We start from the raw sequence: 20,533 nt of genomic DNA, 5'->3' as shown, positions 1-20,533 counted from the left end.
ACCCCGATCTCATCTTGAATTCCCATGTGTGGTGGGAAGGACCCAGTGGGAAGTAGTTGAATCATGGGGGTAGGTCTTTCCTTTGCTGTTCTTGTGAGAGTAAGTCTCACAAAATCTGATGGTTTTAAAAATGGGAGTTTCCCTGTATAAGCTCTCTCTCTTTGCCTGCTGCCATCCCGGTAAGACATGACTTGCTCCTCCTTGCCTTCCGCCATCATTGTAAGGCCTCCCCAGCCACGTGGAAGTGTAAGTCCATTAAACCTCTTTCTTTTGTAAATTGCCTAGTCTTGCATATGCCTTTATCAGCAGTGTGAAAACAGACGAATACACAATTCTTCTTCATAGTGAAACTACCTGATTGTTGTTGACATTTTAAGCAAATAGGAGGTGGGGAGATAAGGAGTCCATGCAATAAGATGTCTATAGCTCCTTTTCTACCATAAACAAATAATTGTTGTTTAGGTGATTTGTGATTTGTCTTTAAAGCACTCTATTTGTCCAGAAAATTTACCCAAACCTTCAAATTACTTTCAAGTCAAATCACATAGCATGTGAAGAACTCCAAGAGGGTGATGGGACACAGTGACAGTAAAGTTAATATTCTTTTTCTTTTTCTTTTCTCTATCATAGGCAGTAGGACTTGTGACAGGCTTTTCTAGGTAGGAAAGAAAAGAAGGAAGGGAAGAAATAAATAGCAATAGATGACTCAATACATACATACATATATGTATGTAAAGCAGAAGGGAGGAAAAGAAGCTGAGGGAGAAAAGGATGGATAAGGAGAGAAAGCCTGCAGGACCTCAGGGTATTGTGTGGTCCATGGTGTGACTGCACATAAGAAGAGCACTCTCTATCCTTTGAAAACTCACCAGAGATTCTGGACATAAGAACTGCTTCATTTCTTTCTCTTGCCCATTGGAAACAAGCTTTTTAGAATTCATTATAATTAAATTAAATTGTGCAGGTATAATGAAAAAATTACAGTGTTCCATGGAGATCTCTTCCATGAACTCATGCTTATTTTTAATAACATCAGTATCTTTAGGGAAAGTAAAAATGTGAGCAACCAGATGGGTAGGTTAGAGAGTGAGAGTAGGGGAGGACGTGGAATCCGCGCTCCTCACCCTCAGACGCTCTCGTGGCTTCAGCAGTGTGGCTCTCGCAGTGACAGCCTGTCACACTGACCATGCTGCTTCTCCAAGGTGTGGAGTGACAGCTCAGTGTGACCAGACCACCCAGGTTAAATGGCCTATGGGCTGAGGCATGGTGTTCTGGACTATGGTCAGCCTTTGTTATACTCCTGAAAGATTTATTTTATTTTATTTTATTTTAGCTTAAAAAGCTGTATGAAATTATTTTTTGCATCATGTCTAAAAATGAAATTTTTCTCAGTTAACCCCAAATGTACTGACTTATTCAGAGAGTGCTGGTTTGTGGACTCTTCTCATGTTTTTTGGGTGGTATCTATATTTTAACCATTTCTCAAATCATTAGCACCTTTATTTTTAGCATTTTTGGCAGGCCAAAAATATACAGGAGATAAAAATTGAACTCATCAGTTTAGATGCATTTTAATAGTTCTAGCAAAAGACTCTTTGGAAATTGGATTTTAATTGTGACTTGAAATATGAATTTTATTCAGTGTTTCTTATTGATAGCCAAGCACATTTAAGGGAAAAAAAAATTGTTTCAGATTTTTAGTCATTCCTATACCTCACCACTTCCCATACTGAAAATATGAGAAACTACTTAATACTAGTTCTAACTGATCTTTGGGGAAGTTTGTGGTATCATTTTCCTTTTTAAAATAGAGATGGACTCTTGCTGTATTGCCCAGGCTGTTCTTGAACTCCTGGCCTTAAGCAGTCCTCCTGCCTTGGCCTCCCAGAGTCGAGATTACAGGCGTGAGCTACCACACCCAGCCTGACTGTCATTTTCAAGCTAGAGCTGTAGCTGAAATTCTGGGCTTGGTAAGCACTCAGCATTCCTCAGTAACAGGACTGCCTATGGAGAATTCCTTCAGAGCCAGGCATGGTGGCCCACACCTGCAATCCCAGCACTTTGGGAGGCTGAGATGGTCAGATTGCTTGAGGCCCAGAGTTCGAGACCAGCCTGGCCAACATGGTGAAACCTGGTCTGTACTAAAAATACAAAAAAAAAAAAAAAAAAAAAAAAGAAAAAGGAGCCAGGCATGGTGGCATGTGTCTGTAGACCCAGCTATTCAGGAGGCTGAGGCACAAGAATCACTTTAACTCAGGAGGCAGAGGTTGCAGTGAGCTGAGGTCGCACCACTGCACTCTAGCCTGGGCGACAGAGACTCTATCTCAACAACAACAACAAAGAAGTCCTCCAGTTACTGATGTGCTTTCATTTTATTTTCCATTCTTTGGCTCTTAACCCTGTTATTAGTTTATATCCCAGGCCCTAGGCAGTAGTAACTACTTTACCCAGGCCTGTTCAGGCACCCCTCACTGTCCTGCTTCTGTCCTTTCCACTAGGCCTATAAAATGATCAAACTTTTTTATATGTGCAACTGTTTTCATGTGTGTCCCCTCTGTCTTTGTCGTAAATGAAACTTTGTGTTTCCCCCAAACCTGTATGTCGTGGGCAGACTTCTTGAAGGAATCGCTACCCACAGCTCACTGGGAACCTAGGTGGAAGGGTACCACTTCCAGACCATTGCTCTCTCACTGCCATCAGCCTCACTTTTTTTGTTTTTTCTTCACTGTTCACTACAAAACAAAGTAATTTTAAGATATTTTAAAAAATTGACATTAAGAAGCTAGATTAGGTAACTTATAATATGTGACATTAAATATTTTGAGAAATTCTTGGTTTCATTGGAAGGCATTTGTAATGATAAACCTTTTTTCAGTTATAATGAGATACTAAGCAGAGATAATTCTTTCATCCCAGATAGCAATTTCTTATTAACAATTGATAACATTTGAACTGAAAGAGATTCTTGGCTTTATTTCTATATTTTTTTCTACTTAGGTATTTAACTCTTTTGACATCCTCTTATCCCCTCAATAGGATCCAAAATATGTCTAAAATTAATTCAAAAGAAAAATAACTATTTGAATTATTGCTTGTGTTTGAAAACAATATTTACCGTAGTAGTCCACATTTTTTTCTTTTTTAAAGCTAAGACAATTAAATAAAAATGTAAGGGATAAGAAATATAGTTGAAGTCACAATAAAGTATATTTTCTTTTATGGACATAAAACAAATTTTAAATGTTGGCTCTTTAAGAAAAAAATTATCCTGGTAAATATTACGCATAACTGTTGCCCAAAAATGTATACAGTTGTTTTCCAACATATTTATATATATAGTAGTTCACTTAAGACCAGCCTTGTTAGAACCTTCTGAATATAATGTGCTCTTAATTTATAAATGGGCTACCCTCAGTGTATAAAATATATAGGCATGTATGTTATACATACAAAGTAAAAAATATATAAAGGAAAGATGGAAGGAAAAAGAAAGTATCCTTTCCTTTAAGATCCAGACAGAAAGTCGTTGTAATTAGTGGGACCATGGAAAATGTCTGAAGGATTTCAGTTTTGGCAAATAATTTCCAGAAAAATATCCAAGCTGTGAGAACACTAAATGTCAATTTTAATAATTTAGTAGAGGTTTCTATTCAAACATTCAGTGAAGGTGTTGCCATCTTCTACTATGAAAAAGAAGACTATGAAAAGAAGACTTTTGGGGTGTCTGTTAAAAGCAAAGAGCTGCTCATTTTTAACAGGTTACTAATAACCTTTTAATCAAGTATATGTCATGCAGAGACTCAAATCCTGATCCAACAGTGTTTGAGTCTGTTTGATGGAAGATTCCAATGGTGAGGATCCGAATTCATCCTACATCTTAGAGGAGCAGGATGTTATGGCAGTGGAGGGGGTCAGCCCCAAAGGTAGCTGGCCCAACCTTAACTGTGGATGTTAAATAACAACAACAACAACAACAACAACAAAAACACCAAATGTTTCTATAGCATTCTTTTTGCTGCATTTTCTTTATTTTAAGCCACAGGTCTACTTGAAGGGTCATGCAGCAAGTAGCTAATAAATAAAATCAAAGTCTATGAATAGTGTCATCACATTAAGAGACAGAATTGCTGGGTTCTTTCATTATGTGAAAAGCTCGCATCTTGGGAATCCATGAGTTGGTAGGTTTTACGGAACACCTGAGATGTACCTTGCTCCAATTAACATTATCATGCTACTCACTATAAAGAAGCCCAAGGGCAGACTACAGAAGATACTAGGGTCACCACTTTCTGGAGATTGTGTTGTAACCCAACCCATTGACTTCATCACAGCTTTCTTCCATGTAGAATAACGAATTTCACTTTCCTCAGCATTAATCTGAGGTTCAAACCGCTCCATCGTGACGGCAGACAAATCTTCGGGTTCAAGACTCCATATGTTGACTCCTTCTGCAGCCCCTGCCGCCATGGCAGCACCCAGTGCAGTGGTTTCGGGCATCGAGGGCTTCACTACTGGAATACACAGAATGTCTGCTTGTAGCTGCATAAGAATTTTGTTGCTGGTCATTCCTCCATCTACCTGCAAATGACTGAGTGGAATTCCACAGTCTCGATTCATGGCATCCAAAATCTCTCGAGTTTGGAAACAAACAGCTTCTAATGCAGCAAAAGCAATATGGCATTTGTTGGTGAACTGAGTGAGTCCACAGATTATCCCTCTTGCGCTGGGCTCCCAATAAGGTGCATATAACCCCGAAAATGCTGGGACGAAGTAGCATCCATAAGAAGTACCTACTTCTTTAGCAAGTTTTTCAATTTCTTCTGAGGTCTTTATAATTCCAAGATTGTCTCTTAGCCAGCGAACAACAGCACCAGCTATAGCTACAGAACCTTCCAAAGCATAATATACCGGTTTGTCTCTGCCAAGTTTGTAAGCCACTGTGGTGAGAAGGCCATGATCAGAAAATACACACTTATGGCCTGTATTGCATAGTAAGAAACATCCTGTTCCATACGTATTTTTGGCTTCTCCAATCTGGAAGCACATTTGTCCCACCAATGCAGCAGACTGGTCCCCTAAACACCCAGATATTGGCACACCTTCCAAGGCCCCAGCTTTCATTAGGCCATAGATCTCAGAAGAACTCCGGACATTTGGAAGAATTTCCATTGGAATTCCAAAAAAATCACAGAGTTGTTTATCCCATTCCAAAGAATGAATGTTGAAAAGCATAGTCCTACTTGCATTTGTGACATCTGTACAGTGGACACCTCCACTGACGCCTCCTGTCAAGCTCCAAATAAGCCATGAATCAATAGTCCCAAAAAGAGCTCGTTTGTCTTCAACAGCCTTTTGAACTTTTCTCACATTGTCAAGGAGCCAATGAAGTTTCACTGCACTGAAGTAAGTGCTAAGTGGAAGGCCTGTCTTGGACTTGACAAAGTTATTATTTCCTGGAATTCTTTTACTAAGACTCTCGACGGTAGACTGGGTTCTTAGATCAAGCCACACCACAGCATTGTAGAGAGGCTCTCCAGTTATCTTGTCCCAGACTACAGTGGTTTCCCTCTGGTTGCTGACACCGATAGCTTTTATGTTGGAAATATCAATATTGAGCTGTCCAAGTTTCTCACATGTTTTCTCTATACACTCATAGACAGAATGTAGAATTTCCTTAGGGTCCTGTTCCACCCATCCTTCTCTTGGGAACTCTTGTTTTATTTCCACTTGATGATGACTAAGTAGTTCAGCTGTTTTTGAATTGAAAACCAAAAAGCGCGTCGAACTGGTGCCCTGGTCCACCGCCCCCACCAATGGCCCCCAAACTGCCTTCTTGGAGGCTGCCATGAGACCAGCTTCATGTCCGCCGGCGATTGCGGCCGGTTTCCTGGGTGACGGCGGCGCGAGGGGGAGGGGCGGGTGACGAGTCCAAAGAGCAAGGCCGCGCATGTCCGCTGAACCAGCCTCACTTCTTTACTGGCTGGCTGGCGGGCTACTGCGTTCTGTCTGCAGCTCATTTTCTCTCTTGGCTTCCGGGCATACTTCTGGATTTAACACTGAGATTTTCTTTCCCTGTGTATTTTGTTTCTTCTGCCATCAACGCCTTCAGAATCTATATTGTTGGGTCACGTGAGACTCCTTCATAGCTCCTTGTAACCCTCATCTTCCCCCGACAAACCCATTCATCACCTTAGACTACAGTTCCAGGGTCTGTTGGATCTTTCTGGTATTTAGTACTCTGGGGTTTCCACCTTGGTTTGGACTACATGTGTGCCTTCTCATTCTCTTGTATTTCTTCATAAATCTGTGCTCTTTGGCGCTTGTTCTTCCAGCCAACTCTTGGCCGTTCAGCCCAGACCCAGTAGTCAGTCATTTCAAACCTATCCTCTCTATGTGCCTGGCATTGCCCACACTGTTGTGGGTGATAGATAACAGGCTCAATACAATTTAACCCTTGCTTATAATCTAACTTTATAGTCCAGTAACAATAAACTCACACCCTAATTAAGTATATTTGGAATATGCGTTGTTCTCTGTAAAACCAGTTTTTATAATAGTTTCTTCTACAGAAAATTTACTTCAATCATTTGCCCACCTTTCTATAATTTAGGCTAGGAATCACTGCTTGGAATAAACATCGGTTAGAATAAGCTCATGATTTGAATACTGCCCTCTTGAAAGAAATTTGTGTTGAGTGAGTGGTTTTAATAGTAGTATTACTAGCCTTAGCCATGGGATATGCATGCCAAAGAATAGATGCTGAGTATTCAAGGGTCTATTGCAATGTTAATTTACTGATACAGAAGATTCTTCCTTTCGAGAACTGTGAAAGCACTTGATACCAGCACTTTTTAGCTGAAGTCATGCCAACTCAAATGATGCTTCTTGAAAGAGTTAATTATTTGTATATTCATGCATTCATTATGGTCCTTTTTATTCCTTAGTAAACGACATACAGTCTCTGCTGTGCCTTGTTGACAGGTTTTTTTTCTGGCTTACTTGAGTTAACTGTTTTCAGGTTTCATTAAAACTGCCTCATGTTAATAGAACTGCTGGAGACATATATGATTTTTTTCTCCTAAAGATTAATAGTGTTGAAAGTCAAAGAATCACAGAGTATTAATGTTATAGGAAATCTTAGCAGTTATCTAGTCCAACACTTTCATTTTATTAATTAGGAAAATGAAGACCAGAGATATGTCTATTTTCCCAAAAACACTTTGTCTGTTAGGGATGAGCTGCTTATGGATCTAAGATACTATTGTTATTCATACTTTTGCCCTCACTTCTCAAATGGGACTCTGCATTGAGTATAGAGGAATTATGGAGACCCATCATGGCATTTTAATTTTGTTCAGAAAGGTGCTTGGCATTTAGAAATCAAATACAAAGGGTACTTTGTACCTTGTTACAGGATATAAAACAGAACAAATAAGACTTGGGACTTATATTGTTGATTTTATTACACTTATTTGGGATAGGGTCCTAACCTGATGCTCTCTCTTTTTTTTTTTTTTGAGACAGAGTCTCGCTCCATCACCCAGGCTGGAGTGCAGTGGCAAGATCTTGGCTCACTGCCAGCGCCGCCTCCTGGGTTCTTGCCATTCTCCTGCCTCAAGCCTCCCCAGTAGCTGGGACTACAGGCGCCCACCACCACGCCTGGCTAATTTTTTGTATTTTTAGTAAAGATAGGTTTTCACCGTGTTAGCCAGGATGGTCTCGATCTCCTGACCGCGTTATCCACCCACCTTGGCCTCCCGAAGTGCTGGGATTACAGGCGTGAGCCACTGCGCCAGGCCCTGATGCTCTCTCTTGACCTGGTATGGCAAATTCTAGGGACTGTCTTTCATTTCATGATTAGCTTATTTTATTTCCTGGAGGGAAACAGAAAAGTTCAATTGCTCTAGAGAGTAATGAGCATATATGTTCATTATGGGAGGAATGAAATGTATATTCCATATACATGTATGGAAGGATGCGTATATATACACATTATATGTGTGTAGTTTATGTGTTTAACGTGTATAGCATATTGATGGCATAGTCTTTACTACTGGGAATTGTGCCCTATTGCAATTATGGTATTTGTTCAGAGAGAAGAAACCGATGATTAAACGTCAGTATAACTGTGTTGAGCTTTATTCAGTGGCCAGTGGTGAACTACTGAAGGTAAATTACTAATGTCACAAGCTGTGATCCATAACAAGATGTCCAGTGAATATGTGGGTGAAAGGTTTGGAAGCAATAATTGAGGTTGGTAATAAGGTTAGAACTAGGGTAATGAACATAGAGAGGAGGTGGATGAAGCAAGATCATAGATATGGGAACTAACTCTGAGTATAAGTGGAGGAAACGGATTACACTCTGAGATGACCTGCCTTTTAGCATTACAGTGTAGGTAAATTCTTTGTAGGTACATTTTAGTGTATGCATATTTATAGCCAGTGTGCAGTAGCTGCTGATTTTTACTGTACCTTACTGAGATACAGTAGACTGAAAAAGAATTCATTCTCTGAAAAGGAAGAATTTTTCACTTTGGCTGTGTTGTGTTAGGCTTTTATTAACCAAACGAATGCAAAGATGTTAGGCTTTTAGTTGATGGTATATTCAATGGGAACCAGTTATGTAATTGTATCCAGAAAGGTGTAAGGTGATTATCCTATTCTGTTCTGTCCAGTTCATAGCTATGAAATTGAGTTTATTTTTAGGTTCAGTGTTTTGAGAGAGACTGATGCACTAGAGCCCTGAATTTATAGCGAGGGTGATAATGAAGACCCCAAATCATGTTGTGCAAGGAGTGGTTGAAGGACATAGGATTGTACAGACCATTGAAAGATAATTTGGGAAAATATAATGCTCTAAGATTTTGAGGAATTGAATTAATCTTGTTCTGTTTATTGTGGTGGCAGAATTATCAGTGTTATAATATAAAAGTGAAAAAGATTTTAGAGCAACATACAGAAGAGCTTCTAATAGTAAGTGTTTGTATTAGTCGGTTTCTGTGCTGCTGATAAAGACATACCCGAGACTGGGCAATTTACAAAAGAAAGAGGTTTATTGGACTTAACAGTTCCACATGGCTGGGGAGACCTCACAATCATGGTGAAAGGCAAAGAGGAGCAAGTCGTGTCTTACGTGGATGGCAGCAGGCAAAGAGAGCTTGTACAAGGAAGCTCCCATTTTTAAAACCATCAGATCTCATGATACCCATTCACTATCACGAGAAGAGCATGGGAAAGACCCATCCCCAAAATTCAGTCATCTTCCACTGGGTCCCTCCCACAACACATGGGAATTATGGGAGCTGCAAGATGTGATTTGGTGGAGACACAGAACCAAACTATATCACTCCACCTCTGGCCCCTCCCAAATCTCATATCTTCACATTTCAAAACCAATTATGCCTTCCCAGCAGTCCCCCAAAGTCTTAACTCATTTCAGCATTAACTCAGAGGTCCACAGTCCAAAGTCTCATCCCAGATAAGTCAAGTCCCTTTCACCTATGAGCCTGTAAAATCAAAGGCAAGTTAGTTACTTCTTAGATACAATGGGGATACAAGCATTGGGTAAATACAGTCATTCCAAATGGGAGAAATTGGCCAAAACAAAGGGGCTACAGGCCCCATGCAGGTCTAAAATGCAGTGGGGCAGTCACATCTTAAAGCCCCAAAATGATCTCCTTTGACGCCGTGTCTCACATCCAGGTGACACTGATGCAAGAGGTAGGTTCCCACAGTCTTGGGCAGCTCCTACCTCCCAGCTGCCTTCAGGGACTGGTGTTGAGTGTCTGCGGCTTTTCCAGGCACATGGTGCAGGCTGTCAGTGAATCTCCCATTCTGGGTTCTGGAGGATGGTGGCCCTCTTCTCACAGCTCCACTAGGCAGTGCCCCAGCAGGGACTCTGTGCGGGGGCTCTGACCCCACATTTCCCTTCTGCACTGCCCTAGCAGAGGTTCTCCATGAGGGACCCTGCCGCTGCAGCAAACTTCTGCCTGGACATACAGGCATTTTCATACATCTGAAATCGAGGTGGAGGTTACCAAACCTCAATTCTTGACTTCTGTGTACTCACAGGCTCAATACCACATGGAAGCTGCCAAGGCTTGAGGCTTGCATCCTTGGAAGCCACGACCTGAACTCTATGTTGGCCTCTTTCAGCCATGGCTGGAGTGGCTGGGACACAGGGCACCAAGTCCTTAGGCTGCACACAGCACGGGGACCCTTCTAGGCCTCTGGAACTGTGATAGAAGGAGCTGCTGCAAAGGCTTCTGACATGCCCTGGAGACATTTTCCCCCATTGTTTTGGTGATTAACAGTTGGCTCCTTGCAAATTTCTGCAGCTGTCTTGACTTTTGCCTCAGAAAATGGGATTTTCTTTTCTGTCATATTGTCAGGCTGCAAATTTTCCAAACTTTTATGCTCTGTTTCCCTTTTGAAACTGAATGCCTTTAACAGCACCTAACTCACCTCTTGAATGCTTTGCTGCTTAGAAATGTCCTCCACCAGATACCCTAAATCATCTCTCTTAAGTTCAAAGTTCCACAGTTCTCTAGGGCAGGGACAAAGTGCCTCCAGTCTTTTTGCTAAAACATAACAAGAGTCACCTTTGCTCCATTTCCCAACAAGTTTCTCATCTCCATATGACACCACCTCAGCCTGGATTTCATTGTCCATATCATTATCAGCATTTTTGTCAAAGCCATTCAACAAATCTATAGGGACTTCTAGACTTTCTCACATTTTTCTGTCATCTTCTTCTGAGCTCTCCTAACTGTTCCAACCTCTGCCTGTTACCCAGTTCCAAAGTCTTCCACATTTCTGGGTATCTTTTCTGCAGCACTCCACTCTACTGATACCAATTTACTGTACTAGTTCACTTTCACACTGCTGATAAAGACATATCTGAGACTGGGCAATTTACAAAAGAAAGCGGTTTATTGGACTTAACAGTTCCACATGGCTGGGTAGGCCTCACAATCATGGTCGAAGGTAAGGAGAAGCAAGTCCCATCTTACATGGATGGCAGCAGGCAAACAGAGCTTATGCAAGGAAAGTCCCATTTTTAAAACCATCAGATCTTGTGAAACCCATTCACTGTCATGAGAACAACACAAGAAAGACTTGCCCCCGTAATTCAGTCATCTCCCACTGGGTCCCTCCCACAACACATGGGAATTATGGGAGTTACAAGATGAGATTTGGATGGGAACACAGAGCCAAACTTTATCAGTGTTCAAAGATGATATGACTGTCTTGCCATCTGTTGATGTGTGTAAACTATAGCTAGATAACCATTTATTGTGAAACTGTTTAAGGTTACACATACATATTACAGAAGCTGTGTCAGGTGACCTTTCAGATCCCTTATACCACTAAATCTTACTATTTTTATGACATTACTGAGAAAGAATTAACGGTTTATGAAACAATTCACATTAGACGTTAAAAAAAGAGTGGGATGACGAGGGAAAGGGTAGTTATTTAATGAATTTCATATTTGCAAGATGAAAATGTTAGATCTTTTTCATAACAATGTGACTATACTACTTTTTTTGAGATGGAGTTTTGTTCTTGCTCCCTAGGCTAGAGTGCAGTGGTACAATCTCGGCTTACTGCAACGTCCGCCTCCTGGGTTCAAGCAATTCTCCTGCCTCAGCCTCCCAAGTAGCTGGGATTACAGGCTCATGCCACCATCCCTGGCTAATTTTTGTATTTTTAGTAGAGACGGGGTTTCAACATGTTGGCCAGGCTGGTATCGAACTCTTGACCTCAGGTATTCCACTTGCCTCGGCCTCCCAAAGTGCTGGGATTACAGGCCTGAGCTGCCGTGCCTGGCCCAGTGTGGATATACTTGACACTGTTAAACTTTACACTTAAAAATGATTAAGGTGGTAAATTTTATTGTTTTTATCAGATAATAAAAGAGAGGGAGGGAGGCGAGAATGACTGTGACTAAGAGCTCATTCAGCCTTAGAATCAGAGTGTAGCCATTAGGACACAAAGGGAACACGGGAGGTCCAACAGGTGTCTGGAGAAGGGCACTGAGACGGTTTGAAACATAGGTATATCCTCGTCTTGTTTGCTTGAGGGAGAGCCAGCAGTGAAGTGCAGTATCAATTGAAAGGTTCTCAGATTGGGCAAGATGTTTAACAGTAGCCAAAGACAGCTTGGCCAGAGGAAGCACTTGATTTATGTTGAGAGGAATATCAACAGACATAGAGAATCTTTATCAAGTATCAGGCCAAAGAGTGAAGCACAGCATCAGTGGAAAAATGCACAATGATGAAAAGTCAGACCATAGAGCTCAAAACAGGCCAAGGTAAGTGGCCCAAGGTAGTAATTAATGTGAGGGTTTTAGAGGACTGCCTGTATGTGGTACTGGTTTCATGGTGTGTGGGTGGCTCTGTCTTGTTTAAAACAGCCATGACGATTAGATCATCTTCATATGGAGACTAACAGACTGCTAGAAATTCAAACATTGGGGTTTGGGGGAGAGGTTGGATCTGGGAACAACAATATTAGGGTAATAAAGATAACTGTGGACAGTAATGTACATGAGATAGTTAAGACAGAACAAGTGGAGAATCAAAAGTAGGCTCAAGGCAGGCAGGACCATAGTAATACCTATTTTAGGGGAGGTAAAGGAGGCAGATTGACTAGTCAGAAAGGTAGAAAAATATATATAATCCTAACCAGTAGAGAAGGCCATTAAGGTTAAAATCAGCAGAGAGGTCAAGAAGGACTAATATCAAGAAAAAGACTTCCAAAGAACTGTTTCAAGGTAAAATTGAGCCAGAGGCTATGCCATAACATAAAGATGTGAGTGTGCATCAGCACGCAGAGGCTTCAATATTAAGATGTGCTCTTGAGAAGTCTCGTGTGGAGGCTGACAAGGTAGGACAGCGGTCAAACGTAGGGATGTTAACCCAGTGATCTTTCTTTTTTAGCAGAACAGGTGTTTGTCCACTGAAGTCAAGACAGTGACACGCATTTACTGTCTGTAGCAACACTTCCTTTCTCACTGGGGAAGGAGAGTAGTTGGATCTAGTTGCTTGTTTTGTTTTTGTTTTTGTTTTTTAATTTTAATCACCAATGTTTTCAAATGGTTATAAACTTTTAAAAATATTTGTGGTAAATAATATATAACCTGAAATTTACCAACTTAGCCATTTTAAGTGTTCCATTCAGTAGTGTTATGTGTAAGTATTTGCTTTGTTGTGAAACAGATCTCTAGGATGTCTTCATTTTGCGAAACTGAAACTCTGTACCTTTTAAACAACTTATCTTTTCCACTTTCCACTAGTCCCTGGCAAGTATGGAAACACTTCCTGTTTCTATAAATTTCATTCCTTTAGATATCTCATGTAAGTGGAATCATACGGTATTTTTTAATTTTTGTGACTGACTCACCACACTTAGCATAGTATTCTTGAGCTTCATCCATGTTGCATTGTGACAGGATTTCCTTCCTTCTTAAGGAATTGTATGTATATATAGTGTATGTTTATACCAATTTCACTTATTCGTTCGTTTATCAGTGGATACCTGCTTCTGCCTCTTGCTATTGTGAGTCATGCTTCTGTGAACATGAGTGTACAGATATGTCGTCAAGACTCTGCTTTTCATTCTTTTGGATATATACAACAAAGTGGGATTGTTGGATCATATGGTAGTATGATCCAACTTTTAATTTTTTAATTTTTTGAGTAACCTCCATGCTTTTTTTTTTTTTTAGTAACCTCCATGCTTTTTTAAATAATAGTTGCATTATTTTATAATCTTACCAACAGTGCACAAGGTTTCTAGTATCTTCACATCTTTGCCAACAACCATTATTTTCTGGTTTGTTTGTTTGTTTGTTTTGTAGTAGCCACCCTAATGGGTGTGGGGTAATATCTCATTGTGGTTTTGAGTTGTATTTTCTCTGATGACTAGTGATATTGAACATCTGTCATCTTTTCATATGCTTATTGGCAATTTGTATATCATCTTTGGAGAAACCTTTATTCTAGTCCTGTGCTCATTTTTAAATTGGGTTATTTGATTTTTGTTGTTGAGTTGTAGGAGATATTTTTATATTCTGGATATTAATTCTTTGTCAGATACATGACTTACAAATATTTCCTTCTCTTCTATAGGTTGCCTTTTTACTTTATTGTGTCCTTTGATTCACTGAACTTTTAAGTTTGATGTAGTCCCATTCATCTTTGTTGCCTGAGCTTTTGGTGTCATTTCCAAGAAATCATTGACAAATCCAGTGTCACAAAGCTTTCCCCCTGTGTTTACTTCTAGGAATTTTATAGTTTCGAGTCTTACATTTAGATCCTTAGTCCATTTTGAATTAATTTTTGTGTATGGTGTATATGATCCACCTTCACTCTTTTCCATGTGGATGTCTAGTTTTCTCAGCACAATTTGTTGAGGAGATTGTTCTTTTCCCATTGAGTGGTCTTGGCACTCTTGTCAAAGATCATTTTACCATATACATGAGGATTTAAAAGTGTTTGAAAGGTATACCTTGAAAGACTCATCCTTTTACCCTTTTTCCTCATTTCTCTTCCCCCTGAAGATAATCACTATTATTAGTTTCTCGGTTTTGTTTTGTGTTCTTGCATGGAGAGAATAAGTAATCCTTTCACATGGTTCATAGAACAAACAATCTAGCCACTGAAAAAATGTGTTCCCACATCTGTCCTGCTTCCTTTCTAAGCTGACAGTATTTCCTAAAGCTTTTTTCATATTATGGGCTTCCTTGTTCATTTTTACAGATGCAGAATATTCCACTGTATGGATATACTATGTTTTAAACTAGTGTCTACCTGATGAACTCTCTTTTGTAATTGTTAAAAACAATGCTACAGTGAATAACTCAGAGTGTGTCATATCATGAGTGATCAAGTATATTGTAGGATGAGATTTCAAAATTGCTCTCTGTAGAGATTGTGCTGATTTATACTCCCACCAGCAGTGTGAAATAGCATACTGTTTCATAATAGGGTTGTTGCTTTTTTTTTTTTTTTTTTTTAACTTTGATCTTTGTGGTTTTGTGGCTTGAGGCCAGGGAAGGAATGTTCATGTTATATCATTTTTATTAGTGCTAGTGGTAGTATAAGAGCATTTACTGTCATGAACTAAGCACCAGAGAGACTGATAGTGATTTATTTGCATCAAGAACATATAAAATAACGTGAGCTGCACTAGCCTTCTTGCCTTTCTTCCTATAGAATTTTCCATGCATATCTTAGAGTGATTTTGCCAGTCATCTAGTGCTTCCTGACTGTGTGAAGTGTGTTACAAGCAACAATCTCATTAAATTGCCTATCAGTTAATGCTGTAGAACACTTGAAGAAATATACAGTTAATATAAATAGAAGAAAGGTAGGCCCTAAAGTAAACTAATTTACTCCAGATGTTGCCAAATAGTGCCCTCTATATTTTAGTAATGCTCCAGGTATATTAACCACATCCTTTCCAAAGAAAGCTCAATATAAGAATGTAAACATTAGATACCAATACTTAAAAATTTTTCTAAGGAGGAGGGATTGTTCCAATAGAAAATAAAAGTATTTGAGAATTGAAAGTATTTGAAAACATGTATATGTTCACAATGAAGTTACTTTTAATTTGAATAGTTCTTCACTTTTCCTTTAGGATAATGGTTTTTTGTTTGTTTTTTTTGTAAGTGGTGAAGGGGTGGTGTTTGTTTGAGTGACAGCTATGTTATGGTTTTGTCAATAAAATTATAATAGTTGACTATTTTCCTTGCCCTCTTAACCTTCTTTGCTACACTAGGAAAGAATACACGATGAATTTAGATCCCAGACTTGGTTTTGGATAGAGTTTACTAATGCCCTTCTACATTTATGTAATTGCTGACTTTTAAAAAATCACCACCAACTTGGCTTTTTAGCAAGTCCATTTTTTTCTGATCAGTGAAGCAGAGACTAAGACAACACGTAGTCACAGTATCGAAAGGTTATGTTCTCTCAGTTATGTTTGTTACCACTGGAGAATTCTTTCCCCTCATGAAAAGCATATAAGGAGGCCAGCAATCTCTTGCTTCGATTCAGATTTAAAATATGCAGAAGAAGCTTAACCCAAAATCACTGTAGACATACATTTGAAGGTGAAAATATTTTTATAACAGATAGAAAGAGGTTTATGTTAGCTTCTCTTTTTGTTCAGTGGCTGCTATGTTTTCTGTTTGAATTTCCAAGTTGGTATACATAAATGTTTCTAAATTTATATACTGTTTGCCAGCTTTTCATTAAAATGAATTTATTTCTCATTATTTTAGAACTGTTTTGTTTTTTGTTTTTTGTTTTTTGTTTTTTTTTTTTGACAGAGTCTCACTCTGTCGCTCAGGCAGGGGTATAGTGGCACGATCGTGGCTCACTGCAGCCTTGACCTCCTGGGCACAGGTGATTCTCCTACCTTAGTCTCCCAAGTAACTGGGACTACAGACATGCACCACCATGCCCAGCTAATTTTTTGTAGAGATGGTGTTTTATTATGTTGTCCAGACTGGTCTTGAATCCCTGGACTCAAGTGACCCACCCTCCTCAGCCTCCCAAGATTCTGGGGTTACAGGCGTGAGCCACTGCACCCGGCCTGCTTTGGAACTCTTAATATAAAGAACCTTGTTTTTTCTTTGTTTGTTTGTTTAAATATGTTCAGTCTTTAAAAAACAAACTCAACTATTGAAAAAGTTTTCCCTTTTTTCTTAGCGTATAAAGAAAACTTTCCTAGCATATAATTTTTTTTTATATAAACTTCTGGTAAAGCCAGGAATTAGTGGGATTATATTTTAGATCTAGAAGGTACTTTTGCAATTAGTCATGATGGCTTTTTAAAATCTGTAATCTGGCTGGGTGCGATGGCTTATGCCAGTAATCCCAGCACTTTGGAAGGCTGAGCCTGGAGGTTCACCTGAGTCAGGAGTTCGAGACCAGCCTAGCCAAGATGGTGAAACCCTGTCTCTACTAAAAATACAAAAATTAGCTGGGTGAGGTGGCATGCACCTGTAATCCCAGCTACTCAAATTTCCTGAGTCAGGAAAATTGCTTGAACTCAGGGGGTGGAGTTTGTTTGATTTTGGAAGAAACTGCTAAACTGATTTCCTACCAGCCGTGAATGAAAGTTCCTGTCAGTCCACGTCCTTGTCAGCATTGGTGTTGTCAGTGTTTTGGATTTTAGCTAGATTTAATAGATATGTAAATGGTATCTCATTGATGTTTTAGTATGCATTTCTCTAATGACATGTAATATTGAGCATCTTTCCATATGCTTATTTGCCATCTGTGTATGTCTTCTTTGGTGAAGTGTCCATTTAGATCTTTTTGCCCATTGTTTAGTTGAGTTGTTTATTTTCTTATTGTTGAGCTTTAAGTGCTCTTTTTATATTTTAGGTAACAGTCCTTTATCAGTTACGTGTTTTGCAAAGATTTTCCCCCAGTCTGTGACTTGTCTTTTAATTTCTTAAGAGCATCCTTTGCAGAGCAGAAGTTGTTAATTTTAATGAAGTCTAACTTAACCATTTTTTTTTTTCATGGGTAATACTTTTGATGTTGTATCTAAAAAGTCATTGCCATACCCAAGATTCGTTAAATTTTCTCCTATGTTATCTTCTAGAAGCTAAGTTTTGTGTTTTACATTTAAGTCGCTGATCCATTTTGAGTTAATTTTTGTGAGAGGTGGAGTCTGTGTCTAGATTTACTGTTTTGCATGTTCAGTTGTTGCAACATCATTTGTTGAAAAGACTGTTCTTTCTCTATTGAATTGCCTTTGCTTCTTTGTCACAGATCAGTTGACTGTGTTTTTGTGGGGTCTGTTTCTGGGCTCTCTATTCTGTTGCTTCGATCTATAGTCATCCCTTGGTATCTACATCCATGGGGTGTTGGTTCTAGGACCCCCAACAGATACCAAAATCCATGGGTTCTCCAGTCCCTTATATAAAATGGGATAGTATTTGCATACAACCTATGCACATCCTCCTGTATACTTTATTTTTAATTTTTATTTTTTTTAAAGAGACAAGTCATCACCCAGTTGCCTAGGCTGGAGAGCAACGGTGTGATCCTAGCTCACTGCAGCCTCAAACTCCTCCTGCCTCAGCCTCCCAAGTAGCTGGGACTATAGATGTGCACTACTGTGCCTGGCTAATTTTTAAATTTTTTGTAGAGACAGGGTCTTGAACTCTTGGTTTCAAACAATTCTCCTGCCTCAGCCTCTCAATATGCTGGGATTACAGGTGTGAACCACTGTACTCGGCTTCCCATGTACTTTAAATAATCCCTAGATTATTTATAATACCTAATATAGTGTATGTGCTATGTAAATAGTTGTTTTTTTATTATATTGTTATTTTTTTCCTCAATATTTTTGATTTGAGATTGGTTGAACCACCAGTTGGTTGAATCTGCAGATGTAGAACTTGTGCATATGGACATCCAACTGTATTTGTTATTTTCATCTTCAATTTCCTATTTATTTCAGGACAGTACCTTGCTTGGTCAAATCTGAGTTTCAGACAATTGTGTGTCAAAAAATTTTTGAGTTTCAAAAAATTTTGTAAATACAAACATTTTAGAGCTGCTTATTATTTTTATAGTTATCTTGGGGTGAACTTTTTTTTTTTGGAGACAGAATCTTACTCTGTTGCCCAGGCTTGGGTGCAGTGGCATGATCTCAGCTTACTGCAACCTCCTCCTCCCAGGTTCAAGCAATCCTCCCTCCTCAGCCTGCCAAGTAGCTGGGAGTACAGATGTGTGCCACCATGCTGGGCTACTTTTTGTATTTTTCGTAGAGACAGGGTTTCACCATATTGTCCAGGCTGGTCTCGGACTCTGGACCTCAGGTGATCTGCCCACCTTGGCCTCCCAAAGTGCTGAGATTACAGGTTTGAGCCAGCATGCCCTGCCAACCTTTTGTAAATTGAATAGTTTTTCATGAGATTTATGAAAATGCAGATTTTATTTTTCAAATATCATTGAAGAGAAAGCCAACTGTTCCTTTTTATGGTATGTTGAAATACATATATGAAATGAGTCTTTTATTTCACCTTATAAAACAGTTTTATAAACCCTATTTATAAGGATTTTATAAGGTGAAATAAATATGGTTCATTGTGACGACCTAGAAATTAACCTAGATTTCCTAGCAAGATTTTACTTTAGAATTTAGAATATTAACAAGAGCTAAATTATTGAATCCTTACTCTGTACAGACACAGTTCTAAGTGCTTTATAAGCCACTAGCTTATTTAATCCTCACAGCAATCTTCTTATTATTTTTATTATCCTCATTTTACAGATGAGGAAACCAAGGCTTAGGGAAATTACATACCTGCCAAGGTTGTACAAGCTAGCATGTGGCAGAGCTGGGATTCAACCCTGGTATGTCTGACTCTGCAGCCCAAACCACCACATTCCCTTGTGAGGTGGATTCGCAAGAAAGGTTATTTTATAAAAGATTCGTTCTTTGTAAGTTTTTCACTCATTACACTTACAGTCTTTCCCCCCCTTGGATGGAGGACGTATCGGATGTTAAACTGATAAGAGCAGATACTACACTTGATCTTAGCCAAAAGGCCAAGAAGCGATCTTTTTTCCCCTTGGAAAGAGTGGCCATATTTGTGAAATCAAGGGAAAATTTTTTTTTAAGTATTTAAGAATTACTAATTTTACAAGTTTCTAGAAATGGGTTGAAGCATAAAATCCTGGAATTTGATCCTGAAGTAAACTGTTTATTTAGAATTCAGAGCTATCTATATCATAAACCAATTCTGTCTCTCTCTTTTTTTTTTTTTTTTGGAGACAGAGTCTTGCTCTGTTGCCAAGGCTAGAGTGCAGTGGCGTGATCTCAGCTCACTGCAAGCTCCGCCTTCTAGATGCATGCCACTCTCCTGCCTCAGCCTCCCAAGTAACTGGGACTACAGGCGCCCACCACCACGCCTGGCTAATTTTTTTTTTTTTTTTTTTTTGTATTTTTAGTAGAGACGAGGTTTCACTGTGTTAGCCAGGATGGTCTCAATCTCCTGACCTCGTGATCTGCCCACCTCTACCTCCCAAAGTGCTGGGATTACAGGCGTGACCACCGCGCCCGGCCCAGTTCTGTCTCTTTTTAAGAAAATGTTGGTCATATATTCAGATTGACCAGCATTTGAGATTTCTTTAGTTTCCAAATAAAGCAAGGCTTTTTTCCTTACTCTGTAAGGAAAAACCCTCTAATGTTTCACATGATGTGACATGTGGGATATGACAATATAACATCATGTTCTTTATCTGATTTATATAATCAAAAGGTTTTACAAATTTAAGTACTGATAGTGTCATACCATATAAGGAATAGATTTTTTAAGCCTAAAATACCACCATGTAAAGCAAGAGTGATTCAGCTAAGTGCCTGTATATTAAGGCAGCTTCCCTACTTGCACTGCTAATGTGCTGTTGTATAAACAAATCACTGAAGGTACATCCCCAGGTATCTATAAGTTTCTTTGGGTTTATCTTGTTAGTTCTTGCCTGGAGGCGTGC

General features: G+C 39.3%; 2 protein-coding genes and 1 non-coding gene across 8 annotated transcripts in view; 1 reads left to right on the top strand and 2 right to left on the bottom strand.

The window, feature by feature from the left end:
- Positions 1 to 20,533, top strand: part of KLHL2 (kelch like family member 2) — a 113,728-nt gene that overhangs the window by 64,762 nt on the left and 28,433 nt on the right. The gene's annotated exons all lie outside the window — the stretch shown is intronic.
- LOC101014392 (glycerol kinase 3-like) lies at positions 3,994 to 6,219 on the bottom strand. The gene has a single exon (XM_009207809.4). It carries the CDS (start codon positions 5,947 to 5,949, stop codon positions 4,186 to 4,188), a length of 1,764 nt encoding a protein of 587 aa, XP_009206073.1. The 5' UTR covers positions 5,950 to 6,219; the 3' UTR covers positions 3,994 to 4,185.
- On the bottom strand, positions 19,415 to 19,600 carry LOC116274366. Its single transcript, XR_004182992.1, has one exon. It is a non-coding gene; the product is annotated as a U2 spliceosomal RNA (small nuclear RNA).

The sequence above is a fragment of the Papio anubis genome, chromosome 3 (assembly GCF_008728515.1).
Source record: "Papio anubis isolate 15944 chromosome 3, Panubis1.0, whole genome shotgun sequence".
Taxonomy (NCBI): Eukaryota; Metazoa; Chordata; class Mammalia; order Primates; family Cercopithecidae; genus Papio; species Papio anubis.
The sequence above is the reverse complement of the archived record's forward strand: the minus strand, read 5'-3'. Positions and strand labels throughout refer to the sequence as shown.

Bases quoted from the DNA above. Each gene is read 5' to 3' on its own strand.
- LOC101014392 (XM_009207809.4), bottom strand. From the start codon at position 5,949: ATGCGCGGCCTTGCTCTTTGGACTCGTCACCCGCCCCTCCCCCTCGCG.